Source organism: Pan paniscus, chromosome 19 (genome assembly GCF_029289425.2).
Source record: "Pan paniscus chromosome 19, NHGRI_mPanPan1-v2.0_pri, whole genome shotgun sequence".
NCBI classification, from domain to species: domain Eukaryota; kingdom Metazoa; phylum Chordata; class Mammalia; order Primates; family Hominidae; genus Pan; species Pan paniscus.
In genome coordinates, this window is record NC_073268.2 from 28,196,073 (window position 1) to 28,216,241 (window position 20,169).

General features: G+C 42.6%; 1 protein-coding gene across 4 annotated transcripts in view; it reads right to left on the reverse strand.

Moving 5' to 3' along the window:
- GGNBP2 (gametogenetin binding protein 2) overlaps positions 1–20,169 on the reverse strand; it is a 45,559-nt gene extending 25,390 nt beyond the window's left edge. For 2 of the 4 annotated variants that reach the window (XM_034942051.3, XM_034942049.3), the window contains exons 1-5: positions 19,929–20,169; positions 19,202–19,403; positions 10,104–10,184; positions 7,667–7,920; positions 4,161–4,259 (exon numbers count right to left, since the gene is read on the reverse strand). In XM_034942051.3, coding sequence (XP_034797942.1) covers positions 4,161–4,259; positions 7,667–7,920; positions 10,104–10,184; positions 19,202–19,294 — 527 coding nt within the window. In that variant the 5' untranslated portion in view covers positions 19,295–19,403; positions 19,929–20,169. The remainder of the gene's footprint in view (positions 1–4,160; positions 4,260–7,666; positions 7,921–10,103; positions 10,185–19,201; positions 19,404–19,928) is intronic. The other 2 variants (XM_034942050.3, XM_055102040.2) reach the window with 2 other exon arrangements.

A 20,169-nucleotide genomic window follows, 5' to 3' on the forward strand; every position in this document is an offset into this window, starting at 1 on the left:
AAATTCCTCAGAATTCTTTTACTCTCTTTCCCTTTAGGTGATCTTACATAACATTCTCTAAGATAAACTACAGGCCTACAACTCCAGCCTAGATCTTTCTTCCAGATCTCAAACTTACTCCCAGACAGACAATAACCTGGGTTTACTTGCATAGATGAGAGAATACTCTCAGAAAGGCTGACCTAGATTTCTATTTATTAGGCTAAAACCTAATCAACTGTATTATACTTTCTCTGGAAATAGACTAAACAAATTTAAAAAGCTATGGGGGGTGGGGATGTAGCAGTAGGAGGGGGAGTGGAAATACATAAAATGGAGAATCATAGTAGCATTTAATAGTGGTGACCATCCAAGGGAGAGGGAGCCTTGGCTAAGCATACTGTACTGCTTAGCCTGCTATTCTATGTGGCCTGTGGGAATAACTGAAGCTACCTTGGTCAAGAGACAGACACCACTTAAGATCAATTAAGTCCATTCACACTGATTGCATACTCAGCAAAGAGCCTTCTAAAACATATGACTTCCCATGTAGTGGAACTGTAGCTAGAAGGGGATGTAAAATCTGTGGAGGTTTGTTTTGTTTCTTAAGCTGAAAGATAGGAAAACAGAGCTGAATGTAAATTTAACAAAAGTAGGTAACTGAATAAGCAAAGTGATTGAAAACAAAGAAGATGGAGTGCAGAGCAAGAGTGGAAGGATTGGTCTTTGAAGGAAGGCAGCAATGAACACAGATGCATAAGATGCTGGGCTACTTGCTTCTCAGTTCATCAACAAAGAATATGCTTAACAGAAAAAAAGCACCAGAAGGCAAGCTCTTTACTGTATCATACCACTTTAGGCCTTCAGCCAACAGGTCATCTCTAATGTGAAAAATTAGCCTGTACTCTGCATTTAGAGTCAGAAATTCTCTGAAGCTACTGACAAATCTGAGAAGGAAGAATGAGCTGATGAAAAAATAAAAAATAAAAAAAATTTAAAAGATACTGACAAATTGGGCCAGGCGCCGTGGCTCACGCCTGTTAATCCCAACACTTTGGGAGGCCAAGGCGGGTTGATCACCTGAGGTCAGGAGTTCGAGACCAGCCTGGCCAACCTGGTGAAACCCTGTGTCTACTAAAAATACAAAAATTAGCCGGGCATGGTAGCAGGTGCCTGTAACCCCAGCTACTTGGGAGGCTGAGGCAGGAGAATCACTTGAACCCAGGCAGCAGAGGTTGCAGTGAGCCGAGATCGCGCCACTGCACTCTAGCCCGGGTGACAGGGGAAATTCCATCTCAAAAAAAAAAAAAAAAGAATTTGAAAGAAAGAAAAAAAAAGATACTGACATATCAAGCAGCAAAATAACAACTATCCTTAAGAGAACTTCTTTTCTTCAGGCTACAAGAACATAATGTGTGGTTCTTGTTTGGATCCTGATTCATACAAACCAACATTCAAAAAAAAAAAAACAGAAACAGGTAAAATCTAAGTATGAACTGGGTATTCGATTGTTACACTTAATTTTGTTAGGTGTTATGATGGCAATGTGTGAAAAAAAATGTCCATATATTTAGAGATGCATGTGGAAGGATGCAATAGAGTAACACGAAGCCTGGGACTTGCTTTAAAATACAAAGAAAAAGGTGGATAAATGAAGCAAGTGTGGCAACTCTTGATTACTACTAAATCTTGGTAAAAGTGCATGGGAGGTTCAATCATTGTATTTTTTACTTTTCTATGTTTGACAATTTTACTAATAAAATTTATTTTATTTATTTATTTATTTATTTCGAGACAAAGTCTCACTCTTGTCGCCCAGGCTGGAGTGCAATGGTGCGATCTTGGCTCAATGCAACCTCCGCCTCCTGGATTCAAGCGATTCTCCTGCCTCAGCCTCCCAAGTAGCTAAGATTACAAGCACCTGCCACCACACCCGGCTAATTTTTGTATTTTTAGTAGAGACAGGGTTTCACCATGTTGGCCAGGCTGGTCTCGAACCCCCGACCTCAGAGAATCCACACAACTTGGCCTCCCAAAGTGCTGAGATTACAGGCGTGAGCCACCACGCCCAGTCTTTTTTTTTTTTTTTTTTTTTTTGAGACAGAGTCTCGCTCTGTTGCCCAGGCGACACGATCTCAGCTCACTGCAACCTCCACCTCCTCTCGGGTTCAAGCAATTCTCCTGCCTCAGCCTCCTAAGTAGCTGGGATCACAGATGCGTACCACCATGCCTGGCTAATTTTTATATTTTTAGTAGATATGAGGTTTCCCCATGTTGGTCAGGCTGGTCTCGAACTCCTGACCTTGTGATCCGCTCGTCTCGGCCTCCAAAAGTGCTGGGATTACAGGCGTGAGCCACTGCACCCGGCTGATAAAATGTTTTAAATATTTTTTGTTGCTCAGTATAGGGGGAAAAAACTTAATAGATTATTAACATACCACTGCCTGGTCATCCAAGTCTTTGTGTCAGGGAGGAAAATGTCTATACAATAATGGTGTAGCTCGGAAGTTCAGGTCAAAAAAAAAAATCAAAAAAAAGGTCACAATGACACAAATGAGATATTTAAAAATTAACTTTTCAGAGGCCAGGTGCAGTGGCTCACGCCTGTAATCCCAGCACTTTGGGAGACCAAGGCAGGCAGATCACTTGAGGCCAGGAGTTTGAGATCAGCCTGGGCAACATGGCGAAACCCCATCTCTATTAAAAATCCAAAAAAATTAGCCAGGAGTGGTGGCGAACACCTGTAATCCCAGCTACTCAGGAGGCTGAGGCACAAGAATTGCTTGAATCCAAGAGATGGAGGTTGCATGAGCTGAGATCGTACCACTGCACTCCAGCCTGAGTGACAGAGCAAGACTGTGTCTCAAAAAAATAATTAAAAGATAAAATTAATAGAGAAGCATAGTTTTTTAATATCCCATTCTCTCCAAAACTAAAGTCACGTCTTAGAAAGTCCCTTCACACTCCATGGCTTCGCCTCACTATCCCCACCCCCAGGCAATTTTGTAGGGGACAACTATGGCACTGTGCTGGGAGAAAGTGAAAAAGCAGCCTTGGACACTATAGCACTTAATCAAGAAGAAAACTACAAATTATTATCAGGCAATATTTGCTTAAAAAATAAAATAGGCCGGGCGCGGTGGCTCACACCTGTAATCTCAGCACTTTGGGAGGCCAAGGTGGGCGGATCATGAGGTCAGGAGATCGAGACCATCCTGGCTAACACGGTGAAACCCTGTCTCTACCAAAAATACAAAAAATTAGCCGGGCTAGGTGGCACGCGCCTGTAGTCCCAACTACTCGGGAGGCTGGGGCAGGAGAATAGCTTGAACCCAGGAGGCAGAGGTTGCAGTGAGCCAAGATGACGCCACTGCACTCCAGCCTGGGCGACAGAGGAGACTCCATCTCAAAAAATAATAATAAATATAGAAAACTACAAATTAGTTACATAAATACATATTGTCATAATATCGTCATAACTACTTTTTTTAAAACCTTGGTAAATTACAGCTAGAGACAAGAAAGATAGATAATTTATACATTATGACTATTCTGTAGATCAAATAATGATTACCACTACTTTGAAAACGTTCATATTAGCTGCATACATTTCCATAAAGACTTCAACCGGCCGAGTGTGGTGCCTCACACCTGTAATCCCAGCACTTTCGAGGCTGAGGCGGGCGATCACCTGAGGTCAGGAGTCCGAGACCAGCCTGGCCAATAGGGTGAAACCCCATCTCTACTAAAAATACAAAAATTAGCCAGGTGTGGTGGCACGCAACTGTAGTCCCAGCTACTCAGGAAGCTGAGGCAGGAGAATCATTTGAACCAGGGAGGTGGAGGTTGCAGTGAGCCGAGATTGTGCCACTGCACTCCAGCCTGGGAAATAGAGGGAGACTCCGTCTCAAAAAAAGAAAAAAAAAAAAAAACTTCAACCTCCCTCCTCTAAAACATATTTAACATAAAAAAATTTTTTTAAATCAGATCTACATTGAGACTTTATATATATCAAGGCAAAATGGTCAACATAACAAGAGGATCTATTTATTTTGACCTATGTCATAGAGTATAACCAATTAATGAATTAAAGCAAACAGTGGGTTTATTTCTTTTACTAAATATGATCAAATATATAATCTTAACAATGACAAAGCCTCTTGGTATTCAATTCTACTTACCCCAAAGGTTTTGGCTTGTGCGTATCTAAGGAGTGCAACTGACATCTCTTATTCTTCTTACTTTTTGGAATAGCATCTATCATGTCATTTAGTTTGGACCTAATTAAAAATAAAACATATTAAGGGTTTAATTCATTTTACTTTCAAATTTTAAAATCTCTATTTACTGTCTTTTAGAGAGAAGTCTCAAAACAAAACACAAAAAAACCACTTTTCTCTATCCCCACTGTATCTACAGTGTGCCTGGCACTCACATATTTCAACACTGACTGCTACCTGACTCTCAGCCATCTTCCCTTGCCCAGCCATTATGTAAATACACCCGTTGCAGAAGCACACACCTGTAGTCCCGGCTATTTGGGAGGCTGAGGTGAAAGGATCACTTAAGCCCAAGGGTTTGAGGCCAGCCAGGGCAACATAGTGAGATCCCATGTCTTTAAAAAATATATAAAAACCTCACAAAACATTATGTAAACACAATACATCCTTGAAGAGGAGTCATCAACAGAAATTTTATGCAAATATAGAATACACACTACTACTAGCCGCACCCTCCATCCAACCAATGAGCAGTTTGTCAATTCTACCTTTTAAATATTATCTAGAATCAGGCCTGGTGCAGTAGCTCATGCCTATAATCCCAGCACTTTGGAAGGCTGAGGTAAGAGGATCACTTGAGGCCAGGAGTTCAAAGCCAGCCTGGGTAACATAGCAAAATTTTCATCTCTACAGAAAATTTTAAAATGAGGCCAGGCATGGTGGCTCACACCTGTAATCCCAGCACTTTGGGAGACTGAGGCCAGGAGTTAAGAGACCAGCCTGGCCAACATGGAGAAACCCTATTTCTACTAAAAAAAATACAAAAATTAGACAGGTGTGGTGGTGCACGCCTGTAATCCCAGCTTCTCAGGAGGCTGAGGCACAAGAATCACTTGAATCTGGGAGGCGGAGGTAGCAATGAGCCAAGATTGCACCACTGCGCTCCAGCTTGAGACAGAGTGAGACTTTGTCTCAAAAAAATAAATAAATAAGATAGAAAAAAAGCTAAATAAAAATTAACCAATCTAGAATCAGATCACTTCTTATCACCTCTACCATTATCATCCCTGTCCAACCCACCAATCTCTAGCTTAGTCAACTGCAATAGCTGGCCTCCTAAATGGTCTCCTTGCTGCACCTTCTGCCCTTTACATTCCAGGCCTCACTCAGCAGCTACAGTGATGCTTTTAAAACATGAATCAGATTACATTATTCCTCTGTTCAAAAACACTCCAAGGCTTATTTTCTCAAGTCCAGGCACAGTAAATATCAAAAGTCCCTACCACCATCTCTAAATAGGAAAGCCTCGGGTTTACTTTTCAGACCTCTTCTTCTTTTCCTATTTATATTCACTAAATGAGACAAATTTACATCTCTAACCCAGACCTCTCTGAATTCTATTTGGATGTCTAATCACTATCTCAAACTTAGCACACCCAAAGATGAGCTCTGTTACATTTCTCCTCAGTCTCGTCCATCTCGGTAAATGGTAACCATTTGCCCATTCTTTTTTTTTTTGAGACAGAGTCTCGCTGTGTTGCCCACGCTGGACTGCAATGGCGCAATCTTGCCTCACTGCAACCTCCGCCTCCCGGGTTCAAGCGATTCCCGTCTCAGCCTCCTGAGTAGCTGGGATTACAGGCGCCTGCCACCACGCCCGGCTAATTTTTTATTTTTAGTAGAGATGGGGTTTCACCATGTTGGCCAAGCTGGTCTCAGACTCCTGACCTCTGGTGATCCACCCTCACCGACCTCCCAAAGTGCTGGGATTATAGGTGTGAGCAACCACGCAAGGCCTGTTGTCCATTCTTTACATCACAAATCCGAGAATCATCTTTGATGGCCTCCCTCACAACCAATCTATCCAAAAAATCCCACTGGCTCATTCCTCAAAATATATCCAGGATCCTTTATAACCAATTTTCACTACCTCCAAAGCCATCATTCATTCTCAATACAGAGGTCAAAGTAAGCCAGATTTCATCAGACTATGCCACTCTTCTGCTCAAAACCTTCCTAAAGCTTGTCACCTCACTCAGAGTAAAAAAAAAAAGATCTCAGCCAGGCACGGTGGCTCACGCCTGTAATCCGAGCACTTTGGGAGTCCAAGGCGGGCAGATCGCCTGAGGTCAGGAGTTCAAGACCAACATGGCCAACATAGCGAAACCCTGTCTCTACTAAAAAATAAAAAAAAAAGTCAAGCGTGGTAGTGGGCACCTGTAATCCCAGCTACTTGGGAGGCTGAGGCAGGAGAATCGCTTGAACCCGGGAGGCAGTGGTTGCAGTGAGCCGAGATCGAGCCATTGCACTCCAGCCTGGGCAACAATAGCGAAACTCTGTCTGAAAAAATAAAAATATGACTGGACCTTTTATTACCTTTTTTTTTTTTTGAGATGGAGCTTACTCTTGTTGCCCAGGCTGGAGTGCAATGCGCGATCTCAGCTCACTGCAACTGCCGCCTCCCGGGTTCAAGAGATTCTCCTGCCTCAGCCTCCCGAGTAGCTGGGATTACAGGGACCCGCCACCACTCCTGGCTAATTTTTTGTATTTTTAGTAGAGACTCGGTTTCAGCGTGTTGCCCAGGCTAGTCTTGAACTCCTGAGCTCAGGCAATCCAACTGCCTCGGCCTCCCAAAGTGTTGGGATTATAGGCGTGAGCCACCGCGCCCAGTCGCTCTTCTTTCTTTCTTTTTGAAACGGAGTCTCGCTCTGTCGCCCTGGCTGGACTGCAGTGGCGTGATCTCGGCTCACTGCAACCTCTGCCTCCTGGGTTCAAGTGATTCTCCGGCCTCAGCCTCCTGAATAGCTGTGATGACAGCCATGCGCCACCATGCTCAGCTAATTTTTGTATTTTTAGTAGAGATGGGGTTTCACCACGTTGGTCAGGCTGGTCTCGAACTCCAGACCTCATGATCTGCCTGCCTCGGCCTCCCAAAGTGCTGGGATTACAGGCGTGAGCCACCGCGCCCGGCCTTATTACTCTGCTGACCCCATCTTTTATTACTGTTCCCTTCATTCATCTGGCTCCAGCCACAAGGGCTTCCTTACTATTCCTCAAACATGCCAATAAAACCCCAACCTCAGAACCTTTACACTAGCTGTTCCTTCTCTGCCTTCCCCCCAGTTTTCTACCAGATTTGCTTGCTCACTTCATTCAAATCTATATTCAATGTCATTTTACCAGGGAGGTCTTCCCTGACCATCCTCCACAATAATTCTACCCCCACTCCATTCTCTACCTCCCTTACTGATTTTTCTAACTTATCATCCCTGACAAATTGAATATTTGCTTTCTGTCTGCCTCTCCCCACGTGGAGAGCAGAAACTTTACATCCACTGGTACATACAACTTACTCAATAAAATTATTAAATTAGACTCAATCTTTCCATCAAGAAAATAAGCTGCCACTGTCACCAAGCTGTTTTAAATTTTAACAAACCCATTTTCTCCTAATTGATTATACTTACCCATGTACATAAAATAATGTATAAAGCTTCTTTGCATCAGTCATGCAGCTTCTAGTTACAGACAGGACTCCCTTGGGCCCTACTGTTAGGGGTTCAAGAGCAGGATTTCCAGACTCTACAAGCTGGGAAAAGAGGCGCTCCACACTGCGACGACAACCAACACATGGGACAAGCTGAGAAAGTGCACTCAGGACTTCGCGTGATGTCACCACCATGGCAATACTTAGATCCTGTTGCTTAAGCATACCATGTCGCTGAAAGAGGGAAAGAAAATGAAGGAGTGTCCTTTAAAAAGACGTAAAATTACACTTTCACTACTACTGGTTCCTATCCTTGTGCAGTAAGTACAACCTGGCCAGAGTTTACCAGCTCTACCTGCAACTGAGTCAGAAAGGCAAAGTAGTCAGCCTTGTCCATGCTGTACGGAATTTGCTCCACAAACCCCCTTGCTCTAGAATCTAGGGTATATAAACAACTCTGCTTAGTATGCCAAAAAGCAGTACTGCATCTGGAAATGTAGGGCTGGTTCAGTGAGTATTAGGCCAGTCCTCTCACAAAAAAAAAAAAAAAAAAAAAAAAAAAAAAAGCACAATACAGCTGTACCTTTTTTTTAGTTTGTTTGTTTTTGTTTTTTGAGACGGCATCTTGCTCTCTCGCCAGGCTGGAGTGCAGTAGCACAATCTCAGCTCACTGCAACCTCTGCCTCCTGGGTTCAAGCGATTCTCCTGCCTCAGCCTCCCTAGTAGCTGGGACTACAGGTGTGCACCACCACGCCCGGCTAATTTTAGTATTTTTAGTAGAGATGGGGTTTCACCATGTTGGCAAGGATGGTCTTGATCTTTTGACCTTGTGATCCACCCGCCTCAGCCTCCCAAAGTGCTCGGATTACAGGCATGAGCCACCGCGCCTGGCCTGTTTTTTTTGTTTTGTTTTGTTTTTACAACTTATAACAACACACTTACTATCACTATGTTTAGCTACAGGAGTCAAGTTAGGATGGTAATCATATGGAGCAGCAATTCTCAATCCAGAGGCATGAACAGGTGTATTACGAATTAATGGGAGAAAACATGGCCTATCTTCCTTATGTAGGGAAGTAACTAGCATGCTGCTGCTTATCAATTGTATCTGCTGGTTATGACAAGGTAGAAAAATAACTGAGAGCTACTGTTGCAGAGAAATGAGCAAACTCTAGTAAGTAACTTCTACCTGATGGAGTTATAGTTAACTGCAGTTAACACTTTCAGATTTACCAAAAACGGATAGGAAAGTAGGATAATTCCCAAGAAGCATTTTCTCACATTTACCATTACCCTTCCATTCAAAGTTTTCCTAAAAGTAGAAATAAGAGTTCTGAAGTAAACTAACAAGTCATCTTCCAATATCTTAATTACAGTCAGCCCTCCATATCCATGGGTTCTACATCTGTGAATTTAACCAACCAAGGATCGAAAATATTTGACAGGAAATACTAAACATGTACAGACTTTTCTTCCTTGTCATTATTCCCTAAAGATGCAGTATAACTACTATTTACACAGCATTTACATTGTATTAGGTACTATAAGTAATCTAAATATGCTTTAAAGTATATGGGAGGATGTGCAGAGGTTACATGCAAATATACATCTTATTTTTTTCTGAGACAAGGTCTCACTCTATTGCCCAGGCTGGAGTGCAGTGATGCGATCTCAGCTGATTAAAACCTCTGCCTCCTGGGCTCAAGAGATCCTCCCACCTGAGCCTACGGAGGAGCTGGGACCCCAGGCACATGCCGCCATGTCTGCCCAACTTTTTTGCATTTTCTGTAGAAACAGGGTTTTGCCATGTTGCCCAGGCTGGTCTCCAACTACTGAACTCAAGCGATCCACCTGCCCTGGCCTCCCAAAGTGCTGGGATTACAGGCATGAGCCACCATGCCTAGCCCTTACTATATCATTTTCTATAAGCATTGTGGATTTTGGTTTGTCTAGGGATCCTTGAACTATCCCCCACAGATACTGAGGGACCACTATATATTGCATTTAAGCGTATTTATAAAGTACTATATTTCTCAGGAATTAAACAAACATCAGAAAATTCATAATATAGGATTACTTTGTCTGAACAAAACAATTACTACAGCAGAAAACCAACAAGTTTTTAATGAAAAATTATATACCTTATCTTTTAAAAACTAGGAAAGATGGCCTGGTTTTAAAATTAAAGTCTTATGGACATGTAAAATATTAACACACCACCACCAATTCTTTTTCACATGGCAGTTACATAAATCATGTAAATAACTATGCATGCTTACTATAGCAATGGTGAAAGAGCAATTCCAGTGCAATATTAAGACCTAGAGAATCCTATATAAAATTAATACAGCTAAATTTTAAATGAGTCTTTAAAATACACATACACCATTAAAAACACTGATTGAAAAAACTATTACCTGAATGAACTGCTTTAGCTGTGCACCATTATTCTGATGTCCATCGAGATTTAACACATTATCAGGAAATTCCATCACCATCTTAAAATGCAAACAGAACGGAAATCAATTACTTTACCCCTCTGAGAACAGGATACAGCCTACAAACTCCAGAAATAGACCCGTGAAAGCCAGATTTGCACCCATCCCTAGCCCCTCAAAAAATTTTGTTAAATCCAAGTACATGGCCCGGTGCGGTGGCTCACACCTATAATCCCAGCACTTTGGGAGGCCAGTGGGGTGGGGGGCAGCGGATCACCTGAGGTCGGGAGTTCGAGACCAGCCTGACCAACATGGAGAAACCCCGTCTCTACTAAATACATAAAATTAGCTGGGTTTGGTGGCGCATGCCTGTAATCCTAGCTACTTGGGAGGCTGAGCCAGGAGAACCACTTGAACCTGGGAGGCGGAGGTTGCAGCGAGCCGAAATCGCACCACTGCATTCCAGCCTGGACAACAAGAGTGAAACTCTGTCAAAAAAAAAAAAAAAAAATTCGAGTACATAAGACAAGTTTCCATTTTTTTTTTTTTTTTTTTTTTGAGACGGAGTCTTGCTCCGTCACCTAGGCTGGAGTGCGGTGGCATGATTTCAGCTCATCACAACCTCCACCTCCTGGGTTCAAGCAATTCTCCTGCCTCAGCCTCGCGAGTAGCTGGGATTACAGGAACCCACCACCAAGCCCAGCTAATTTTTGTATTTTTAGTAGAGATGGGGTTTCACCATGTTGGCCAGGCTGGTCTCGAACTCCTGACCTCAGCCTCCCAAAGTACTGGGATTACAGGCGTGAGCCACTGTGCCTGGCCAGAACAGTACCTGCCTGGCACATAGTAAATGTTTGCTCTAATTATGAACAAAAAGGGCACATTGATATACTTATTCAATTATCAAAATTCACTACTATAGGAAGGCATATGAAACTTAAGGAGGCTTCACTATGTCACATAATGGGAATGTGTAATTAGTACACTTTACTGATCTGTTGTCACACCATAGATTTTTAGTACCATAGTTATGTATCACTACAAGCCATTTTTACTATAAGATGTCATCAAATTAAAGCAGCATCCTGATTTCAGGTATTAAAATGTGGGGGAAAAAGATATGCCTTCAAAACAATGAAAGTAACACATGTATATCTTAACTAAAACATTGTTAAAGATCAAACATATCGTACTAGGACAAACTATTTCCACATTTCCACATAACAAGGACCACAAACTCCTACAAAACCAAAGAGTGAAGTCAAGACAAAAACACCGATTTAAGGCAAAAACAAAATATCCCTACCCAGTTGAATGCGATCTTAAAAAGATCACTCCCTTCCCCAACCAGCACCAGAGATCTGCTTCTTTAATGGATGTAACCATTCCTTTCCTTCCATATTAGAGAAATTTAAAACATGCTTGTTCTAACAGCAAAATGAGGCCTCATTAACAGCTAAGTCAAACGTAAGCAATAGATTTAAGAGTTTTTCTTGATTTGATAACGGAGGAATATGAGATATATGAAGTACAGAGACAAATAGATACTAAAGGATGGACTATGATGCAAATACTAACGTAATCCACACTGCATGTACAACACACTTCAAATTTTCAGTGCGTATACTTTATCTTTCAAAAAAAGAAAACATTAGATGTGGCTATCTCTAGGTAGTAAGACAACTTTTTCTGTATGTGTTCCTATATTTCCCAAATGTATTACAATGCATATATACTATATATTATGGGAGGGGAAGAGTTAATGCTCCTTGCTTCCAATTCTATATTCACTATACCATGTTTAGAGACATGCTTCCATTTCAATAGCTTTTTTTTTTTTTTTTTTTTTTTTGAGACAGAGTCTCGTTCTGTCACCCAGGCTGGAGTGCAGTGGCACAATCTCGGCTCACTGCAACCTCCGCCTCCCAGGTTCAACCAATTCTCCTGCCTCAGCCTCCTGAGTAGCTGGGATTACAGGCACCTGCCACCAAACATGGTTAATTTTTTGTATTTTTAGTAGAAACAGGGTTTTGCCATGTTGCCCAGGCTGGTTTCAAACTCCAGAGCTCAGGCAATCTGCCTGCCTCGGCCTCCCAAAGTGCTGGGATTACAGGCGTGAGTCACCACGCCTGACCCATTTCAATAGCTTTTACCATTCTGAAAGTTTTTTCTTCCATGCATACAGATGAAATGTCCAAATGTCAATTATCCAATTTTCAGGTTTATCAACCCTGACATCTTGTTTCTAGTTTTCCTTCTCAGTCTTATTAATACCTCTAAAGGGGGGTAGCAATAAGTAATAATAAAGACACTTCATGTGTATTAGACATCGTTATAAGCACTTTCATACATTAACTTTGTCAACAGTACAAAGCAAAACTGAAGTCAATGGTCTATTTTAATGCTGTAGCTATAAATGATCTGGTGAGGATGACTGAAAAGAGCAAAATATCTAATGATCTATACTGCCTATTGTATTTATTCTAATTAACATGGTCTACTCAAATTTAAAAAAATAATAATAATCCTGGTATTGGAAATCCTGGTCCAGAAAACTATTATAATAAAAGCAATAAAACAGTTAATAGTTCAATTAACTCGTATTTTCTGGAATCATCAAAAGGTTTAAGACACACAAAAATTTAACTGTCAAGTCATTAAAAAGGTATAAACTTTTAGAGCCATTTAACTCAACAGAATATTGGAGGTCACTCCAAACCTACAATTTAAGTAACTAATACCTTGATTTATATTTTCATTTGCTTGATACAAATATACACCATTTCACCACATACCAATAGCCGTAATAAAAAATGACAATTATCTATACTGTTTAAAGATCAAAGCTATCAATTTAAGAAACAAAGAATATTCCTTATTTAACCAAATCAAAATCTCTCCAGTCTGGTTCTTAGGCAAAATCCTAAATTCTGACTCAGTATGTATTTATATTCTGATCAACTGTTTTAAAAATTGAAACGGAGATCAAAGAACACATCTAATAATACTGAGACCTGCGAGCTGATTTGTAAAATTTTTTTTTGAGACAGGGTCTCAACTCTGTTGCCTAGGCTGGAGTGCAGTAGCTCAATCTCGACTCACTGCAGCCTCTGCCTCCCAGGTTCAAGCAATTCTCCCAAGTAGCTGGGATTACAGGCATACCACCATGCCCAGCTAATTTTTGTATTTTTAGTAGAGACGGGATTTCACCATGTTGGCCAGGCTGGTCCTGAACTCCTGACCTCAGGTGATCCACTCTCCGAGGCCTCCAAAAGTGCTGGGATTACAGGCATGAGCCACCGCGCCCAGCCTAAAATATTTTAATTATATGGATAATACCTGATTTAGGAATTCTTTCTAAGAAGTCAATAAAGAAGCCGGTGGCTCACGCCCGTAATCCCAGCACTTTGGGAGGCCCAGGCGGGTGGATCACCTGAGGTCATGAGTTCGAGACCAGCCTGACCAACATGGAGAAACCCTGTCTGTACTAAAAATACAAAAAATTAGTCATAGTGGCACATGCCTGTAATCCTAGCTACTTGGGAGGCTGAGACAGGAGAATCACTTGAACCCGGAAGGCGGAGGTTGTGGTGAGCCAAGATCGTGCCATTGCACGCCAGCTTGAGCGACAAGGGCAAAACTCGGTCTCAAAAAAAAAAAAAGTCAATAAAGAACACGGTTATTTTTAAAAACAAAACTTGTTTCCAATCATTTTATTTTCACCTAATTAGTACCAAAAATACTAAGATCTAATCTATTTCTATCTTTCCTGGTTTCATCAGCTTGCATACTACTAAATTTTCTCTTGTATTTACTCACTACTCTGGCTGGAGACAATGCACTCAAACTAAATACTCTGTCCTTGCCTTTCAAACACTTAGGACAATGGCTTTTTACCTTACTGTTTTCTGGCCAATCACTATATGCTGTTCAGTGTTTTAAGAGATGAAAATAAAAAGGGGAAGGCCAAGAGGCTAGTAGCACAATTTGTTCTTCATTCTTTAAAACCACTTCCTTAACTTAATCTTGAGATTCTAGGTTACCTAAAGGAAGACAGTCCTGTAAAGTATTTCAGGTGTGGTTTTATAGAGGCATCATTAGCATTCAGCTTCATGAAGAGGTTCCCTACCCATAGCTAGCCACAAATAGATCAAGTCATTGTGCTGCAATTACTGCTTTATAAAGTTTATTGAATCCATTACCCACTTTCACTCTTAAGTATCTGTTCTGGTTTCTCCTGACCACAAAAAAAACCTGTTTTTAGCGCATTCTCACAAGTTCTAACCAACAATATACTAAGTTTGCATTTATTAAAATCACTGTCATTTTGGTTTTACTCCACACAGCTATTTGTAACATCTATCACCCTCAGTAAAATTAACTGTTAAAAGTTGAAAGAAAACATTAAATGCTAACTTTTAACAATTACAAAACATCTAATTCCCAAGTGGATATGCTACCATTTATCATTTTTTAAAAGTGTAAGACATTAAGAACTCTTACCAGATTAATGCTGTACATGCAAACAAGAACAAAAAGAAAAAAAAAAACAAAACCCCAAACTCTTATCAGAGTAGTCTATTTAGATTGGTTTGAATTAAGAGAGTAAACTGCAATGCAGAAATGTAACAATCTGGCCGGGCGCATTGGCTCACGCCTGTAATCCCACCACTTTGGGAGGCTGAGGCAGGCAGATCACTTGAGGTCAGGAGTTCGAGACCAGCCTGGCCAAAATGGTGACGCCTTGTCTCTACTAAAAATACAAAAACTAGCCGGGCATGGTGGCGGGCGCCTGTAATCCCAGCTACTCAGGAGGTTGAGGCCCAAGAATCACCTGAACCTGGAAGGCGGAGGTTGCAGTGAGCCAAGATCACACCACTGCACTCCAGCCTAGGTGACACAGTAAGACTCCATCTCAAAAAAAAAAAAAAAAGAAATATCATAGCAATCTGACAATATGTACCTGGAACTTTACAAAAGGTTCTTATCCTTTGATCCAACCAGTAATTCCACTTCCAAAAGCCTGAGAAAACATTTTAATGCAAAGATTTTTGCATTATTTATGTTCTTACAGTTTATTCATAGCAAAAACTAGAACAACCTCCATGTCCAACAGTGGAAAAATAATTACGGAATGCCATACAACAGAATATTACACAGCCATTAAAAATGTTTAAGAATGACAAGAAAAAATGTTTTCAAAATTACATTTAGTGAAATAAATAAGGACAAAAAAAGTTACAGAAAACAATATATTAACTGTATCTATGTGTGTGTCTAGGACTGAAATTACACCAAATGCGCTTATCCCTGAGAAGTATGACTAAGGGTAATTTGTTTTGTAGTTATTTTTCAAGATTTTAGAAGGAATATATATTTTGGCCGGGTGTGGTGGCTCACACCTGTAATCCCAGCACTTTGGGAGGCCGAGGCGGACAGATGACCTGAGGTCAGGAGTTCAAGACCAGCCTGGCCAACATAGGGAAACCCCATCTCTTCTAAAAATACAAAAAAATTAGCTGGGCGTGGTGACGCGCACTTGTAATCCCAGCTACTCAGGAGGCTGAGGCAGGAGAATCACTTGAGCCTGAGAGGCAGAGGCTGCAGTGAGCCAAGATCAGGCCACTGTACTCCAGCCTGGGCGACAGAGCGAGACTCTGTCTCAAAAAAAAAAAAAACTTTAATTCTTCAGATTTCTCTAAAATCAAATATGTATTCTATCTGTTATTTTATAATTGTAGTAACACTGAACAACATTTTAGCCAGAGTATAAAACTTTCTTAAATATTTCACCATTCCACCAACTTATTTGGGATTTTCTCAAATACACCTACATCAGCCCTATCCTATACTCAGGTGTTCAAACTCACTGAACTACCATGGGAATCTTCTAAACATGGATACAACATATCACATAAAAGAAGAGGCTTTTTTTTTTTTTTTTTTGAAACAGAGTTTCACTTTGTCTCCCAGGCTGGAGTGCAGTGGCGCAATCTTGGCTCACTGCAACCTCTGCCTCTGGGGGTTCAATCAATTCTCTTGCCTCAGCCTCATCAGTAGCTGGGTCTACAGGCACACTCTGCCACACCCACTGATTTTTTTGTATTTCAGTAGAGACAGGTTTTCACCACATTGCCCAGGCTGGTCTCAAACTCCTGAGCTCAGGCAATCTGCCGGCCTCGGCCTCCCAAAGTGCTAGGATTACAGGCGTGAGCCACAGCGCCGGGCCTAAGGCTACTTTTTTTTTTTTTTTTTTTTTTTTTTTGAGACAGAGTCTTTCTCTTGTTGCCCAGGCTGGAGTGCAGTGGTGCGATCTCGGCTCACCGCAACCTCCACCTCCCGGGTTCAAGGGATTCTCCTGCCTCAGCCTCCTGAGTAGCTGGGATTACAGGCACCCACCACTATGTCTGGCTAATTTTTGTATTTTTAGTAGAGACGGGGTTTTGCCATGTTGGCCAGGCTGGTCTTGAATTCCTGACCTCCAGTAATCCACCTGCCTCAGCCTCCCAAAGTGCTGGGATTACAAGCGTGAGCCACCAAACCCGGCCTAAGGCTACTTCTTTACATACAAGTTTGTTAATTTCATTTTACAAGTCCAAGTTACAACTGCCAGTTTAACTAAGGGTAGAGTTTCAGCATCCCAACTAAAATGATAAAAAGTCTGCAACTGCCTGTAAACATTGTAACTATATTGCAACATTTAGCTACTATCAAAATCCTAAGACTACTATTTGAAATAAGTTCAAACAATGTTTCCTCAGTGCATTACCTACAGACCCTAGGGACAAAGACAAAACCTAAGGTTAACTTCAGGCATCCACTGCCATCTATCAAAGGAACAGTGCAGAGCATAAAACTCTGATAGGGGCATCTTCCTTCCCTCTTCCCTTTTCCCCTTCTCTCCCAACAGGTGTTTTGCTCTGCATTCTCCCTTTCAGTAGTATTTGGTAGAATATCCTGAAAGAAACTTGTTTCCCTTGACAAGAATTTTCACTAACATTCACTCACAGCATTCAATGACTGTGCAGAAGTTCCAGCATAAATAAATGTCTCACTCATTCCTTTGTGATAAAAACCCATTCTGAAGCAAAGAAAAACTGCACCTTTTCCTAAATGTTATTTTGAGATATTTAAATTAAGTGAGCTTAAGTTTTATTTGCCTTAGTCACAAGTCCACAGTACAATAAAAGCAAAATTCAACCGCCAGATACAGTGCAAAGTAAGTTCCATACTAAACCACATTGCAAGGTTACATCTTTTTCAGTGGAAAATTTTGGAAAGTCACATCATTGTGGAGAGAATACAGTATAAAAGCACCTAAAAAGTTGGCCATTTTAAAGTGCTATATGACAGATGTATTAATGTGCTGCATTCACAGAGGTGGTTATGTGAATATACCAAGAACTAGTGTCTTTTGAAGACTATTTATGTTGGTTTTCCCTATGCTTTGATATGTTTTCCTATGTTATGATTATTCATTAAATAATAATCTTATATCCAAACTCACTGAATTTTTTTTTTTTTAACTCCACAGCCATTGTGGGACAATAAACCTTAAAGGCTGATATCATAACTATATGCTTCAGAAAAGTGTTTATGTTAGCAGGGGAAAGAAAGAAAATATCAACAAATGAATCCCTATCTGGAGTCCAAACTGAGAAATGCATTATTTAATATGATCACAGTGCTAGTTTCAACTATTTAAAAATACAAGTCCATTATACTTGTAATGGACTTCTAATGCAAAAAGTACAGAAATCATAATCAAGACACAATTTCTAATGCATCAACACTATTTACTTTATGTCAGAACAAATCATTCTACCTTTTTTCATGAAAAATAAATGCACTTGAATAATTAGAAATGCTGTCACTTAAAAACTTCTAATAAATTAAGTCATTCAATAGCTCTTCTAATCCTTTTTAAAGTACTGCAGCTCAATCAAGTCTTTAATTGAGACTGGCAAGCATAAAGGCATAGACTGGCATCTCTACAATGACTTGCATTTTACATAAAATTTGAAAAAACTTCGGTAGATATTTGCAAAAAAAAAATATTGAGGAACAAAACTGATCAACTGCCTTTGATAGCAAAAGAATACTGATGAGATGAAGAGACTTAGGTGCACCTTATCGAAATAAGCAAATGTATAATCCAAAGCTTCAGCATCATCAAAACGCAGATTTCAAAAGATATTCGGAAAAGGTAATTTCATTTCTTAAGTGGCAAGCAACTGCACTCATTTCCTGTTCAGATTCAATTCAAATTTCAGCCATTTCCTTTTAAAGGAAACAGTACAGCAACATAGGGCAGAGGGTCGGTAATGCTACACTACCAAATCTAAAGAATAAAGTACCCGGAACTGGGTCTTGACACTCAAGATGAGCAATCAGCTTTTTATAGTACTCTTACACATTCAATAATTTGGCTTCCTTTAAAAAAAAAAAAAGTCCACCTGTAAACTAAATAATGCCAAGGAAGCCCGTTTTGAAGAGAGAGGGCCTAGCAATACAATCATTTCAAGAGCTTTAATGCATTAGGCAATACGAGACTATTTACAACGAAATCAAACCATTTTAGTGGAATCTTGACTGTGCACGAGCATGTCACTCTGCCCCCAGTAATTAAGCTTATGTGGTGAGAGCTACCAGTATTAAAACAGAAAATACACAGGTAGCAGTGCAGCTGCGACATTACCAGGTAATTAAGCCTCCCCGAGGGTAGGTGGTTTCTGTATGGGGTAGGCCCTAAACGCCCAAGATCCTTCAACCCCTCTCTGAGATGTGTGCTTTGGCAAAAGCAGCGTCTCCTAAAGGGAAAGGGTCAAGGAATAAGGTTCCAAAAGAAGGAAAATCTGGAGAGAGGGAGTGCGTACGGAGCTCTGGGCTTGGGGCCGACAGAGGTTACCGAGCCACCCACTGCAAAGGCGAGTTTGTGGGGCCTGCTGAAGAGAAGGCCTCGCCTAGGAGTTGCAACACACTCTTTCTCCAGTGCGCAGCGCTCGGCCTGGGGGAGGGGGAGGAGGGGAAACAGCTGCCAGGGGAGCGGCGGGCCCAGCCCGGCCCGGCCCGCTCACCGTCAGGGTGTCGTCTATGTAGAGGGGAATCTGCCTCCTCTCGAAGGGGAACTCCTCCTCCCCGTCCCTGCACACTGCCACGAGTCGCGCCATCGTCCCCGACGCTGCCGTTGCCACCGTCACCACCTCCTCCCAGCTGCCGCCGCCGCCGCCGCCGCTGCTGTTTCTGCCGCCGCCGCTGCCGCCTCCTCCCAGCTCCTGCCTGCAACAGCCAAACCCCGCGAGCGTAAGCACCCGCCGCTGCGCAGCACATTCGCCACGGGGGGCAGGGAGCGGAGCGGGAGGGTACGGGAGAGCCGGGCTGCGTTTCCCATCACCCGATTCCACACACGCTCAGCCAATCAGCGCCCAGCGCCGCCGGGACCCGCCCCCCCCCCCCCCCCTCGCGCCGCGCTCCCTCCCTCTCTCCCGCCCGCCCGCCCGTCGGCCTCCAGTCAGGGTCCAAAGGAGAGGCGGAAGGGACCGGCCTGCCGGGGGCTTCCCCGCCCGCCGCAGGAGTCCCGGCCCCAGGACCCCACCCCTGGCCTGGGCCCCGCAGCCTGTTCCCCGCCGCCCGCCGCCCGGGTGCCCTCTGCCCCCAACTGACCCCTTCTCCCCGCTTCTGGGCGCACCCCGCCCAGTCGCCCAGGACTGCAGTTGCCCAGCGCGACCCCGCCCCTGGGAGGGATCGACCCCGCAGCGGCTCTGCGGTGTCCAGGGAAAGGGGAGGCTCAGACCCTTTCCTCACCCTTCTCGGAGGAGGCTGTCGGTTCTGACCTTCACCGTTTTCGTGGTCGCCTCGCTAACTCCCACCTCTGCTCCCTGTTACTGGCTGACGAGGCCCGCGTCAGGGCCGGCCTGGGCGGGAGCGCAGCTCCGAATGTCGTTTCCTCTCCGGGCAGTCAGCCGCTCGCGCCGCGGGGAGTGGAAGAGGGAGGGCGGGGGACAAGGGGAAGGTGGGGCCGGGCGGGGTCGGGCGCCGGGCGGGA